Below are 15,185 nucleotides of genomic sequence, written 5' to 3'. Positions count from 1 at the left end.
TGAGGCGATTGATGTCTCGACGGCAATTAGAGATGAAGAGGTCGAGGGAGGGTAGGAGGCCTTGGGGTGGTGTCCAGCAGGAGGGGGTGTGTTGGAGGTGGGAGAAGGGGTCAGTAGAGGGAGGGTTAGGCTCACGGTTAAAGAAATAAGCGCAGAGGCGGAGGCGGCGGAGGAAAAACTGTTCAACGTCCAAACGTGAGTTGTATTCGTCGATGTGTGGGTGGAGGGGGACAAAAGTGAGTCCTTTACTGAGGACTGACCGTTCGTCATCATTTGCAGAGTCGAGAATAAGGATAAAAACAGATAATAAAAGGATAAAAAAAAGTCAAAGATCATTGAAGGAAAATTACAGATATTTGTAATTACTTTGGTCCAAATTAGTGTCAATATAAAAGTTCACCTTCCTCCTTGATATTTTTAAACAGCTTTACAAGCAAAAATCTGTACCAAAACCTGGCAGTCAGATCACTGACCACTAGGAAATTTTGTTTGAAAATTAGCAAGACAATGAAATCAATCTATGAGGAGCAACTTTGAACTTACCCGATACATAGGTAATAGTGCAGTCAGGGAGTCACGAGGGACCCACAATTCGGGATTTGCCCACATGCTGGGGAGGTTGATCCCTCTCATTTCTGCTCTTGTGTAAGCTTTTGTGAGCATCACATCATTACTCTGCCTTCAACTCTCCATTAGGAAGTGTAAAGACATCTTGTATATGTAAAGCACAGGTGGTCCTCCAGGCAATAGCTCTGGAGGCAGTGAAGGTCAATACCACAAATATTGCTCCGAAGACATGGAACAGTGGAGGAAGAAATAACAGTTTTGTGCAAGTTGAGGCAAATCAATGCATCCCAAAAGGAATTTCCTACCAAGTGTTGCATTAACCTCAGCCACTGCTCAATTCACCACAACTCATCCATGGCTACCAATAATCTCCAATCAGAATTCATATGCCTCAACTCAGCCTTTCACAATTTAGCAATGCTGCAACCTTACACTTGCAGCTTATATACACAAGCAATTACACAACCAATATTGTCATATCATTCCAACATAATGCAGGAAACTCATCAAGTTTCTTGCAGGACATGGTGACACATGACAGGAGGAGCAAAGAGCTGGAAGACAAGGATACCTGCACATTTTCGAGAAGACACTGCTTTGACCACTGGTGGGGCTGAATGAGAAGGCTATCTGCATACCTAATGCACTCTCTCTCATTCCACTTCTACCTCATCCCCTCAATTTCTTTCTACTTAAACACACAGACCCTCCTTTCTCCCCAGCCCTGACCCTTTCTCATTGCAGAAAGGAGAACTGAAAACTGCCCAAATAGAGGTGGAAGGGGGAAGAGGCAATGAAAACAAAAAAGTACTACCAGTCAATTTCACACATCACCACCATCTCAGAAACTGACAACCTTTGCATTTGCAAAGCTAGAAGTGGCATCTGCAAATGGTGTGCCAATGGGCACATGCACACAGTAGATGAGGCAGAGGGAAAAGGATTGGCCTGGTGCCAACTTGTTGGACGACAAGGTTGTTCATTAGTTCTACTTCAGAAGAATCAGACGAGGCGTTCAATGGGCCAGGCTAGAGGATGAGGCTGGTGCATAAATGGATTTGTGTTTGGCAGGATGTGACATTTGGAGTCCCGCAGGGGTCTGTGCTAGGCTGATCCAAAATAATTTTCATTATTGCCAAGTTTTCGGTTAACTTGTCTACCAACCGACTGATCAGAAGCTACATCAAATGCAATGAACCTGTCAAAATGTGTGACAATTGAACAATTTCAGTTCTTCGTTCACAACCTGGAGTGCGATTGCATGTTGTTTAATAGTAAAATCGTTTTATAGGTATCTCAACTCAAAGCAGGTTACCAACAGGTTGAGCAGGCAACAATGTTTTAAAAGTTCATTGGCATAAAAGATGTCTGGAAACAATGCCTGAAAAGGGAGGAAAACCACAGCTAATAAAAAAATCACGAGTGACTAAAGCACAGAATTGTCTTACCGGGCTCCAGCTGTACCCTCCACAGATTCTTGGCTCTCAGATTCGCTTGGCGTTCCCAACGATTTGTTCGATGGAGAAATAGGAGAATGGACTAAATAATTGAACAAACAGGTGTCTCCAGTTACTGTCCGCAGCGGCTGCACTATTAATGATGTTCATTAATTAAATTAAATTAAATGGGAATTGTTAGATAAAAACGTTATGGAGAAATTAAACAGAAAAAGGAATGAAAACAAAGAAACACACAGAGAAGGAAGAAAATGACATTTGTTAAAAGACTGTCCAACCAAGAAGCTGTATTGTAAATAGTCGTTTGGTAGTACAGAACTTGACTATTGCTGAAATGAAACATTTTGTCAAAGCTTTCATCCTGCACTCAGGACAATTTGCAAGAAAGCAAATTCAAAGGAATCAACATTTATACTGCATGAGAGCAGAGTGCTGATTGGTACAGCCTTGACCACTTGCCAACCAATCAGCACTCTGCTCTCATGTAGGATAAATAATGGTTTTTCCCTTCAATTTGGTAATATGACAAATTGTCCTTATGAGCACGTCAACAAAACAATTCTCTTTTCAGCAACACTCAAACTGTATTGTAATAGAAGATATTTTTAACCAGCCTGTACAGATGAGTTCTGACACACCTCTAAGTTTGCTGCCCTTCTGTAGCAGGAGAGGCTCGAACCTAGGCCTTCTGGCCCAGGGGCAGACACTAGCACTGTGCCACCTGTGTCCTGGTATATTGTAAAAGCAAGCTCATCCAAGACAGTCCCAATAGTGATAACTATATGGTAAACAACATAAAACAGTACAAGGAGGCAGCGTTCAGTTTACATACTGACAATCTGATCCTCATCAGCGACTGAATCTGAAAAATCAGCACAAGAGTTGAAATTATTGCTTCCATTTGAACTTCCAAACAGTGTCTCTTTGAAGTCTCATTGCATTTTTGTCCAAGGACTGTACTCAATGCACCATTTTGTGTGCATTCATGTGACTACATCAGTTTAAAATTGATTTTGTCTTTTAAAACCACTTATGCAGCAGACATCTGGGTGTGTCAGAGAGGAGGGGATAAAATAAAACAATAAGATACCATTGAGTGTCATATACAGTTTGTTCTTCCTATTTGAGGGACATATTTCCATTGGTTGCAGTTTGGGGAAGGTTGACTAGGCTGATTCCTGGCATGAAGGGGTTACCTCATGATCTCATCGAATGGTGGAGCAGGCTCAAAGGGCTGAATTGACCTACTCCTGTTCCTATAAGGAAAGATGGAGTAGGTTGGCTCTATATTCAGTTTAAATGAATGCGAGTGATCTTACTGAAACAGAAGGCTTGACAGGGTGAGATGATGTTCCAGAATCTAGAGTTAAGGGGCACAGTTTCAGAATAACGAGTCACCTATTTAAGATAGAACAAGTTCTCTTGGAGGGTCAACAAAGTTTGGAATTTTCAACCCAGAGAGCAGTGGAGGCTAGGTCATTACTTCTAACAGATAAGTGGCTGTAAGCCAGACACAGCTTTTCTCTCACATCACCTCTCCAGTCCATCAAGTTTACCTGTCTTTCTGTGACTGGGCTCTGTACTCCTATCAGACCTTGGTTGCAGTCTGGTGCTGCAGGCCTACCTAGGCCTCACAAACAGTGGTCTCCACTCAATTTGCATGGCTCTAACTTGATTCAAAATATTTGAAAGTGCCTCTGCCATGAAAATCAGCAGGGCCTGTGGAAACTCAGACTTCTGGGACTAGTGACTGCAAAACCTCTCCGTGCTGCCTCTCTGTTGTCATCGAGGTCTGGGGTGTACCGTCATTTTCAATTTGTACACCCTGAAAACCACTATTGTCCTGTTTTAAAAAGAAATTCTTTACAAATACAATTCTCCAATGGGCTATTATGAAGAACAACTGCCAAGCAGCAAGCAGGCAACACACCAACAATAAAGAAAGAAGACAGGAAAGTGAACCACATCAGATTCTTCACATAGCACGAGCAAATGGTTCACAATCAACAAAGAAAAGGCCTCAGAGAATGTCATTTGAGTGCTTGCTGGTAGAGACAGTAAACAATAAAGGAAAAAGTATATATAAGAGAGAGTGACTAAAAGAAAAAGCACCAAACAAAAATAGCTGTGCTGTAAACTTTGCTTTGGTAGTATAGAACTTAAACATTCCTGAAAGAAGTTGAAGCTTTTTGCCTTGTGCTCATCAGAAATAAGACGGAAGAAACAGACTCAACAAAAAAGACACCATTTACAGAGAATGAGAAGACAGTGCTGACTAGTTTGGCCGTAATTGGCATGGAGAAGCAAGAACAGTTAACCATCAATCTTAATTCTCAGACCAGGCACATGAATTCTGATTGGTCAGGGCATTCCCATTGCGATCTCCATTTTCTCCTTCTCTCACATCTTTTTACACCCTTTTTTATATCTCTATCATTTCTTTATCACCATTGGCACTCTCATTGTCTCTTGCTCCAGGCGTTCTTGCTATGTTCCACTCACTCCTCTTTCAACCCTCTGCCAACAGCATACAAATCACCATTCTTCAGCCCCTTTTAGTTCAAAAGAAGTGCCATATTACATTCAGGACATTAACACTGTTTCTGTCTCCACAGATGCTGCCAGAGCTGCTGAGTTTCTGCAGCAATCTGTTTCTACTTTTGTTTCTTATTTTCAAAGTCTATTTCTTGCACCCTCATTCTGATGAGTGCAAAATGAAAACTTTCAACTTCTAGTTCCCTTTTAGCAATGTTTAAACTTTATTTTGGTGATTTAGTTGTTGGAAAGACCTCCTTCATCCACTAGAATGACCCCCAAATTTAAGTTACCCCCTTGTTCTTTATTGTTTGGGGTTTTGCTTCATGCTTTTGACACACTCCTGGAAGCTATTTTTCCATGTTCAGTCACGGAGGTACTCTATTCAGTGGACAGCATCACAACAACAGCCTCCAAACCAAATTCTACTAAACAATGAGGAGGGGAGGGAGGGAGGGAGAGAGAGAGAAGAGATGGTGGGAAGAGAAGGGAAGCAGCTGCATTTTGGAATTTTTGCGATGGCACCTCTATACATCTACAAATCAACACAGACTTCTCTTTGCTCGATATCCAGAGACACACCCAGGCCACTAGTCCCTCCCCAGACACCTGAGTTTTGGATGTTAGATGCAGTGAGGGGAAGTAAGTCACAGGAATGTGCAGGACATTGTTTTTCCCTCAGCTGCATCAATGCATGTAGGTGGGTGTGTGAGGAAAGGTTGGGCCAATGTGGCCTGTTAGTGGTGTGCAGCAGCAAACCCAGGCATCTCTTCCTGCTGGAAGCAGCTACGGTTTAGGCTGCCACATCTCTGTAAGGCGCAGAGATCTGGTGCGGGTGCTCCACATCTTCCGGCTGCAAGGCCTCATAGCTCTCCACCGTATGGCACCACGAAAAACACATCAGACACACCAGTGATTGGAAAACACTCAATGGGTCACACTACAGAGCTCTTGCAGACAATGACATTTCACCTTGAGCCGACCGATTGTTTGATAAAGTCTCAGGCCGTTGATGAAGGCTGCAGACACATTGAAAACCTGCAAATGGTTTCTCAGTCTGGCTATCAGCGGTAGTGCAGGATCACGCAAACTTTTCAGCTCTTTTGAATGGTGCATTGGTCCCTTTCCTAACACAGTAGTGTGTAGCAACCTGAGATATCATGCACATGTTCCCAGTGATCCTCAGAAACAGCTAAACATGTAGTACCACAGGCATCAAGTACCCACCCAGTCCCTTTGGTGAGAGGTCACACTGCAGCATCACAGAAATGTTAGGCATAGCCTTCATTGGGAAATGCTGTTTTCTTAGCACTGGCGCAGTGTCATCTGCAGCATGACTCCCAGCTTTGGATGCCAACCCCTTTACTGGCTACTGTTCCTGGATGCAGCGTCCAGTCATTGCCACTCACTCAGTTTCTCAGCAGTGCCTCTCAACTTCACACATTCACTGCTCTCTTCTCGGTTTGAATTGGTGGGAGTTTACACTGCAACAGAAAGCAGCTCACGATGGCCGATGTACCCTTCAGGTCTGAGACCTCACCTTGAAATCATCACCTTCTAAAGATAGGAAATCTGATGGCCTGTCATTCTGTTCACTGCCTGATAAATTAGGACAGTGGCATTTAACGCATGGACCTCTGAGGTCTGTGCAGCGACAGGAAAAAATGAGAGGATACGTAGGTATCAAGCTTCTTGCATGTTGTTCCACTGCACCTGTCCAGGCGAATGGGAAGTATTTCATCAAACTCCTGACTAGTGAACTGTAGATGATGGACAGGCTTTGGGAGTTACTGTAGGATTCCAAACCTGTGACCTGCTCTTTCAGACACAGTACCTATTTGATACTTAATGTGGTCCCAATATGAAGGTGACTTGACTTCATACACAATGGGTGCCAGAGGATGTCAGTTGTTCATCGTTCCATTGGATAGCTTCTGGCATTTTTCCAAACCTGTATCATATCTTTAAATTGAGATGACGGAAGGAGGTGGAATACTTTTCTAGAGCACTCTCTCGGATGAGACATTCAGCTCATGTTGACATTGAGAAGGTGGCCGGTGTCTTGAAAAACATTAAGGTAGGTAAGTCCCCGGGCCTAATGGGATCTATCCTAGGATCTAGAGGGAGGGCAAGGGAAGAGATTGCTGGGGTCTCATCAGAGATCTTTGTATCTTCTTTATCCACAGGGAAGGTCCCAGAAGTCAGAACAGTAGCCAATGTAGTTCCTTTGTTGAAGAAGAAGGGCAACAGGGATAATCCAGGAAAATGGACTGGTGAGCCTTACATCAGTGGTAGGGAAATTGTTGGAGACGATTCTTAGGGACAGGATTTATTTGCATTTGGAAAAGAATGGAGTTAAGGATAAACAGCATGGCTTTATTTGGCGGAGGTCTTGTCTCACAAATGAGTTTTCTGAGGAAGTGATGAAAGTGATTGAGAGTAGGGTTGTGAATGTTGTTCACATGGACTTTACTAAATCATTTGACAAGGTCCTTTATGGTAAGCCGGTCCATAAGATTAAGTCACATAGGATCCACAGTGAGTTGGTAAGTTGCATACAAAATTGGCTTGGTCATAGAAGACGGGGCAGTTGTGGAGGTGTGTTTTTTTGACTAGAGGTCTATAAACAATGGTATTCCGCAAGGATCAGTGCTAGGACCTCTTAAGTTGGTGGAGTTGTAGATAGTGAGGAAGGTTGTCAAAGGATACAGCACAATAAAGATCAGTTAGAAAGTTGGGCAGATAGAGTTTCATCCAGACAAGTGCGAGGTGATGAATTTTTGGAGGGCAAATGTAAGAGCAAGCTATATAATAAATGGCAGGACTCTGAGGAGCATTGACATACAGAAAGATCTTGGGGTGCAAGTCCATAGCTCCTTGAGAAGAAGCAGCATCAGTAGATCAGGTACTAAAGGTGATCAGCATGCTCGCCTTCATCAGTTGGGGCACTGAGTATAAAAGTTTACAAATCATGTGGTATCTTAATAAAACATTAGCCATATTTGGAATATTGAGTGCAATTCTGATTGCCACACATTAGGAAGGATGTGGAGGTTTTGGAGAGGGTACAAAAGAGGTTTATCAGGATGTTGCCTGATTGGAGTGTATTAGCTAGGAGGTTGGACAAACTGGGATTATATTCACTACAGAGTTGAAGGCTGAAGGGTGACCTGATAGAAGTAGAGAAAATTATGACAGGCATGGATAGGGTGGATAGTCAGCATATTCTTCCTGGGGTGGAAATTATAATTACTAGGGAGCATAGGTTTAAGGTGAGAGGGGAAATGTTTAAAGAAGAGGTGCAAAGTAAGCTCACACAAGGGAGGTAAGTGCCTGGAACGCGCTGTCAGGGGAGGTGGTAGAAGCAAACACGATAGCAACGTTTACGAGGCAGGGAACGGAGGGATTGGAACCATAGGGTTAGTTTAGAATGGAATCATGGTCATTGCAATCATGGTGGGCCGAAGGGCCTGTTCTTGCACTGTACTGTTCTATGTTCTAATTCCAGTCAGAGTTAATTTAACCAAATTACCTCATTCGATGCAGCATAACTGCCCTCATGATTTAGCCTTCAGTTCCTAATGTTGGGCCTACTTTTAACCAACCCTGTTTGGATATGTTATACACGCACACACCTCCGGGACAGGTGAGACCTCCCGGTCGCAAGGTAAGGTCATTATCATTGTGTGACAAAACCCTCAAAAAGCATGAGTCATCATCTTTTTACATTAATCTCCACTCTAATCCTTATTCCAGTTATTTCAAATCAGAAAATGATCCAATCTTTCTCGGAACTAAAATCCTCCACTGCTGGCAACATCCTCTGTCCACGTCACCAGTTTATTGATATCTTCCTGCCATCTACAGTGTTCTTCCAAATTAGCAACCACTCTGCCAATTTTCAGAACATTTGTAAATTTCTTAACTCACGTTTTCAACATTCAAGTCACAATTACTGATGTATAAAATTAACAAAGGATCCAGTATAGAGCCCTGCAGAACCCCATTGGAAACGGCCATGAAGTCACAAAAATCCACCTTGTTCATCAGGTGTTTTCATTAAAATCAACCATCCAACCTCGCCAAACTCCCTTGTGCCTAATCTGGTTTATATTTCCTTTGCCTTCCTGACCCACTTGCTGTTTCTTCTAATGCTGGCTTCGCAACTTCATCTTATGAACCTTCTCTCAGGATCTCACTTCTCTGCCTAGTGAGTTTAAACCCTCTCCAACAGCATGAAAAAAGGTCTCTGCAAGGATGCTGGTCCTATTTTAGTTCAGATGCAACCTGGCTACTTTATACTAGTCCCATCGCACCCCTTCTCTAAAAATGGTCCCAATATCCCAGAAATCTGAAGCCCTCCCTCCTGCACCATTTCTCCATCCACACATTCACCTGGACTAACCTCCTATTCCTGTACTTACTAGAACATGGCACAGGAAGTAATTCAGAGATTACTACCTTTTGGGTCCTGCTTTTTAATTTACTTCCTAGCTCCCTAAATCCTGCTTTCAAGAGCTCATCCCTTTTCCTACCTATGTCATCAGTACCAATATATACCATGATCTCTGTCTGTTTGCCCTCCCACTTGAGGATGCCCTGCAGCCGTTCAGTGACAGCCCTGATGCTGGCATCAGAGAGGCAGCACACCATCTCGGAGCCTTTTTTGCAGCCACACAAAAGGCCCGTCTCTTCTCCTTAAACTTGTATCCTGTACCACAATAGCCCTGTCTTTTCTCTTCCTCCTTTCTTGTGTAGCAAACCCACCCACGGTGCCATGAAGTTGGCTACCTCTGCTTTCCCCTGCACAGTATCCGAAATAGTATATCTGTTAGGAAGAGGGATGGCCACAGAGGACTCTGCATGACCTGCCTTCCTGTCATCTACCTGGTGGTCACTCATGCACTCTCTGTTTGTTCAAACATTAACTTTTACGACCAGTCTGCCAAGTGGGACCTTGTCAAAAGCCTTGCTCAAATGCAAGAAGATGTCATCTGCACTGTCTTCATCAACCTTCCTTGTTACTCAAAAAAAAAAATCAATCAAGTTAGTCAGACACAACTTTTCTTGAAGACCACCATGCTGTTTTAGATTCATTTGTTCCTCACCAAAGGATAATTTATACAATTTCTAAGAATGTTTTCCAATTACTTATTCACCATCAAGGTAAAGCCATCTGACCTGCAATGACAAAGGCTATTCCATCTTCCCTTTTTAAACAATGAAACAGTGATACAGACCTCTGGCATCATGCCCATAGCCAAAGACGATTGGAAAATGACTGTCAGAGCTTCCACTCATTCTACATTGCTTCTTTGAGCAGCTCAGTATACATTTCATATCGGCCTGACCATTTATTTGGCTCCAAAACTGCTAAACACTGCAATATTTCCCCCCTTAGATTTTTGTCAAACTTTAGAATAATTAAAGAGTAGGTTTGGAGGTCCCCATTTCAATATTTTCACAATGTAACTACAACAGAAAAGATGCTGCATTTGAACCTGAAACAAAACAAGCACTCAGTGCTGGAAATCAGTCAGATGTGTATGTGATCTGAAACCTATTAAAAACTGTCATTTCTGTTTCACTACAGAAACTTAGAAGTTATTTCTTCCGTATTCCAAGGGGAATAACATGGCAGAAAGAATAACAACTGAACAAAACAAAACAAAATGTTATTCTGGTCAACCAAACCAAACAAGTTTTGCTGCTGGTAACCATGTAAAGACACTATATTATTTCAATCTATCAGTTATACTGAGGACTTTAGGATCCAATTTTAGACTCACCCATGGAGGGCTCCGTAGTTATCCCAATGCTCTGAAGTAGTGCCTCAGTCTCTTTACGCTTTCTCTCAAGATCCAGCTCATCCTGTGAGGCAGAAGAAGTCTCTTTCTTGAAGTCACCCTGAAAGCAGTTTCAAAGATTCACTGCTGAAGGTTTTTAAATCACATCTCACAAACCCATACCGTGTGCTATACTTCATCTGGAGTCAAAGCCAGGAAAGATGTAAATGTTTCTAAATAGAAACTATTTGATCAAGAACACTGCAGTTTAGTTACTACTTACAACACAAAATTAAACACACACAAAAAATTTAAATTGTATCTTAGACAGCCATCTCCCGAGAAAACTCCTCACTGTGCAGTTAGCAAACTCCCTAATTGGGAGGCTGGAAAATTAAATAATTTTATATCTTTTGTCAGAGACTGCAAAAGAAATAACTCCAAATGGCACAGCATCATGATTGTTGTTTTAACATTAAAGTTTAACATTACTTTCATAAACACACATTGAAGGTAAACAAATATCAACAGTAAATTGGAGGAAATTAACTCAACCTTGATGACAAAGACTTTGTCAGTTGAGTCTGTCCATGGTTGTTTTTACCCGCATGGTGGAATCCAGCCTCAGAGCTTGGTTTTCAGACTGTTTTATACAAGTCTGGAAGACACCAATGGGGAAGCTTCTGTCATTAAGCAATTGGGACATTTGTGGAGAACAGAGGCAAGCGTCTCCAGGACAAGCAAGCACATCACAAAGCCTGTACCTTCATCCATCTCTTGGACACAGACATCACATGCAGCATTTGCAATCTGTTATCCAAATTGAGACTTGTCCTAATGTCATACAAGATGACATCAAACTTGACTGTAAACTGGACTTTTTTTGGCTGAGATGGGAATTAATCTTAATCATCAGCAATGTGAGATTGATTGGCTGTTAACTAGTTCTCACCTGTTATCCTATTTCTCCATTCATGCCTATGAATAAATCCAACATTCACACTTTTGCTAAATGAGACTTCCACAAAAGGATTTCAAATTCTCCCTCAAATACAAAACACGATTCATAAGGCCTTCAATTACAATGAGAGGATCCCTTTCCCTGTAATACTGGCCTTAATTTTCTTGATTTATTTCGGATGTAGTACCTGAAGCTCAGAGTAAAAGATTTACTACACTCATTCCTATTCAGTATTTCTCATGTGATGTTATGAAGGCACACCTACTCTGTGTAACACAGACAGGATGATGTCCATGAAAAATGAGCATCATTCTTCCAGTTACCACCAGCCACATGACATAATTGTAAAATGTAGCTTCAAAGCTAAAGAAACTAATTTTAACTGAAGTATATTTTTCTTGCATTCCCAAGAACTTCATTCACATATTTGAGATGAAGTCACTGTACATACAAGTTTACATTCTTACCAATAGCTTGCGAAGCTAGTCCTCAAGTTTCCCTGTCATACAGCATGGAAACAGACCCTACGATCCAACCAGTCCATGCCAAACATAATCCCAAACTAAACCAGTCCCACCTGCCTGCTCCTGGCCCATATCCCTCCAAATCTTTCCTATTCATGTACCTATCCAAATGTCTTATAAACATTGTAACTGCATCAACATTCACTACTTCCTCAGGAAGCTCATTCCACACATCCCCTCGGTTTCTTTCAGTTTATGCTCAAGTTGCTTATCCTATATAGGATACATCTGGCAGTATTTAATGTAAATTGGGAATTTTCATCTGCCTCATATTTCTACCTTTGTAACACTGCATGGCTCTTCCACTGCCTCATCCATGCCGTTGTGACCTGTACACTTGACAATTCTTACATACCCTTGATTGGCCTTCCACATTCTATGCTCTATAAACCCGTGGTCCTCCATGACTGCCTTACCAGTCTTAGATTGCATCAAATCTCATTCGCCCGTCAACACTTTTGCTTGCTGACCTTCACTCGTTTTTGGTTAAGGAACACCTTCATTTTATAATTAAAATCTCTCTGCTGCTGCAACCTCTTCTGATCCCAGAATCCGCTGCAATCTCGGCACTCTTCTAAACATATCTTGAGCAGTGCTGGGCCTCCAGCCACCTGTACCTCAAACTCTAGAATTCCCCTCCCTAACCTCTCCATCTTCACCTCACTGTCTCCTCCTTTCAGATGCTCCTTAAAGCCAATTTCTAACCAAAACTTTTACCTTCTGCCCCCATATCTTATTGAGAGGCTTGGTGTCTAATTTTGTTTTATAATGCTCCTGTGGGGTGGATGGAGATGCTACTTAAATGCAAACTGTTGTCATTTGTTTGCCCAGTTGCGTAATTGTTTTGAATCCTGCTGAAAATCTTTGGCTACGTTATTTGGCTTTCCTGTTCTCTCTACACCAATGCTGTCCCCCAAATTTAAGGAATCACACCATGTGTCAAATGTAAAAGATTGTCAAAGCTTTTAATAGTGCAACAACAATTGGTTTGCAGCTCATTACAATTAATATTTTGGTAATGAAGGAAGAGTGTTCCACCAACTTCAACAGTTCTCACTCTCTACGAAGTACAAACACTTCTATTATCCCTCCTTAAGGGTAGGTACTTACACTCAAGTTTTACATACCAACATTAAACTTGAACTGCAATAGGCAGACTGAATCCACCGGATGTTGACTGTGCAAAAAGAAAGGGAGATCACCCCCGCATTGTAGAATCAGAGCCCAGGAGGCAGTCATTATAGTGGTACAACTAAATGAGGGATAAATTGGTTCCTCTCTTTTTATTCTCCTCTTTCGACTGCAACAAAGATCTTCAATTCTTTCCAGTGTACAGACATATCACACTCCAATCAAAACTCGCTCACTACTTGACCAGAATCAAATAGGAAGAAAATTGCAGGGTTATCATGAGTCAAGGAAAGTGCAATTTTATTACTCACCAACCTGGAGAGAAAAAAATAAAACTCAAACACGCTAACGTTAACATCACATTAAAAATGGGGAAAGTGTCCAGTACAAAAAGAAAGATCGAGAACATATAGTTTAAAAAAATCCATGGAGTCTTCGAGCAGTTAGGTTTGAACCTGAGACTACAGCTGTTCGACTGATGACTAGTGTCGTTAGCAGTAGTGATGTCTTTAGGTATATTTGAGTTCTTGGTGTTTGCTGGCCTTATCCTTCCAAACTGTAGAAGTTGAGAGTTTAGGTAGAGGCAAATTCGCCAGAGTCCCAGAGGATCATAGGGCTACTTTTTCATTAGACAGACGGGTGACTCGTGCTGCGTTTAATACATTTATGCTGAGCATTCTGAAATAGCCCTTTAATTGTCTGCTACTGCTTCTCTATTGATCTGCTAGTCTAGTCTACCGGTTCACTTCAGTGAGCTCAGCTTTTATGCCCACATAGTTGTCCTTAAATTTAAAAATCCTATTCTGAGACCCAGTCTTCTCCCTTTCAAACTTGATATAAAATTCAATCATGTTGTGATCACTGCTACCTAGATTTGCCTTTATTCTGAGGTCAGGAATTAATCCTAGCATAGAACGTGTTGCACTAAAAAAAAACTATCTTAAAAGCATTCTATGAACCTTCATTCCATGCTATTATTGGCAACCCAATGTTTCCAGTTTTTAGCATATATTAAAAACACTCATCATTATTGCATCTCTTTATCACAAGGTATCTTTCACACCAATTGCAAAGGTGCTCTGGAAACACATCAAGGCAATAGAGGGCAGCTCTAACATGTGTCTGGCCTGGGCAGAATATTACTTGCTCCAATCTTATTGAGGATATTCTCAAACATAAACAGCACTGCTTTGGGTTTCACAAAACTGGCCAATATGCAGACTCACATCCTTTCTTTTCTTCTCCTCCTCTTTTCTCTTCTTCTCTTCTCTGATCTGCGCTAACCGTAGCTTTTTGCGCTCCAGCTCAGCTTTGAGTTCACTCTTGTCTGCCATGGTAGGGCACCTGAAAGAGAAATAGTCTCAGTGAGATGAAAGAAGAAATCAAAGCTGCTCTACGTCAAACTGTGGTGAGGTTTGTGGTCTTGGCAACCAATGGCTAAGATGACAACGTATGCAACGATGACATGCATCAACCTGGTGTAGCAACATTCTGGTCTTCGCATCAAATGAAGACAAAGATACAATCAAGTTACGAAAAACCTATGTCTGAGCCCAGCAAGTCTCCAGTGTTGAATCAAACTACGCCCTTGCTTTGTTAGAAGGGAAGCAGAGAAACTAGTAAATGTTTACACAAGCTGCTGTGGTTTCAGTGGCACTGGGTCAAATTCTTTCAACACCCACAGCATTAAGGTTGCATCTTCATGGTCTCTACAAAGGCCTTGCCCAGGTTCCATTATGAACTCCCCCCGTCTACAAAGAACAAAGAACATTACAGCACAGGAACAGGCCCTTCGGCCCTCCAAGCCTGCGCTGATCCAGATCTTCTATCTAAACCTGTCGCCTATTTTCCAAGGATCTGTATCCCTCTACTCCCTGCCTATTCATGTATCTGTCTAGATATATCTTAAATGACGCTATCGTGCCCGCCTCTACCACCTCCGCTGGCAACTCGTTCCAGGCACCCACCACCCTCTGCATAAAGGACTTTCCACGCATATCTCCCTTAAACATTTCCCCTCTCACCTTGAAATCGTGACCCCTAGTAATTGAGTCCCCCACTCTGGGAAAAAGCTTCTTGCTATCCACCCTGTCTATACCTCTCATGATTTTGTAGACCTCAATCAGGTCCCCCCTCAACCTCCGTCTTTCTAATGTAAATAATCCTAATCTACTCAACCTCTCTTCATAGCTAGCGCCCTCCATACCAGGCAACATCCTGGTGA

The 15,185-nt window shown here is 42.1% G+C and overlaps 1 protein-coding gene across 1 annotated transcript in view; it reads right to left on the bottom strand.

Annotated features, from left to right (window-relative positions):
• The window catches only part of LOC109926362 (cytoplasmic dynein 1 intermediate chain 2-like), a 53,738-nt gene extending 39,427 nt beyond the window's left edge, over window positions 1–14,311 (bottom strand). Inside the window, exons 1-3 of the mRNA XM_048618809.1 lie at window positions 14,188–14,311; window positions 10,349–10,466; window positions 2,016–2,106 (exon numbers count right to left, since the gene is read on the bottom strand). Of these exons, the coding sequence (XP_048474766.1) occupies window positions 2,016–2,106; window positions 10,349–10,466; window positions 14,188–14,295 (317 nt within the window). The 5' untranslated portion in view covers window positions 14,296–14,311. The remainder of the gene's footprint in view (window positions 1–2,015; window positions 2,107–10,348; window positions 10,467–14,187) is intronic.
• Window positions 14,312–15,185: the final 874 nt, after the last annotated feature.

The sequence above is a fragment of the Rhincodon typus genome, chromosome 41 (genome assembly GCF_021869965.1).
Source record: "Rhincodon typus isolate 14 chromosome 41, sRhiTyp1.1, whole genome shotgun sequence".
Lineage (NCBI taxonomy): Eukaryota > Metazoa > Chordata > Chondrichthyes > Orectolobiformes > Rhincodontidae > Rhincodon > Rhincodon typus.
Note: the sequence above shows the minus strand (reverse complement) of the source record. Positions and strands in the feature narration are given on the sequence as shown.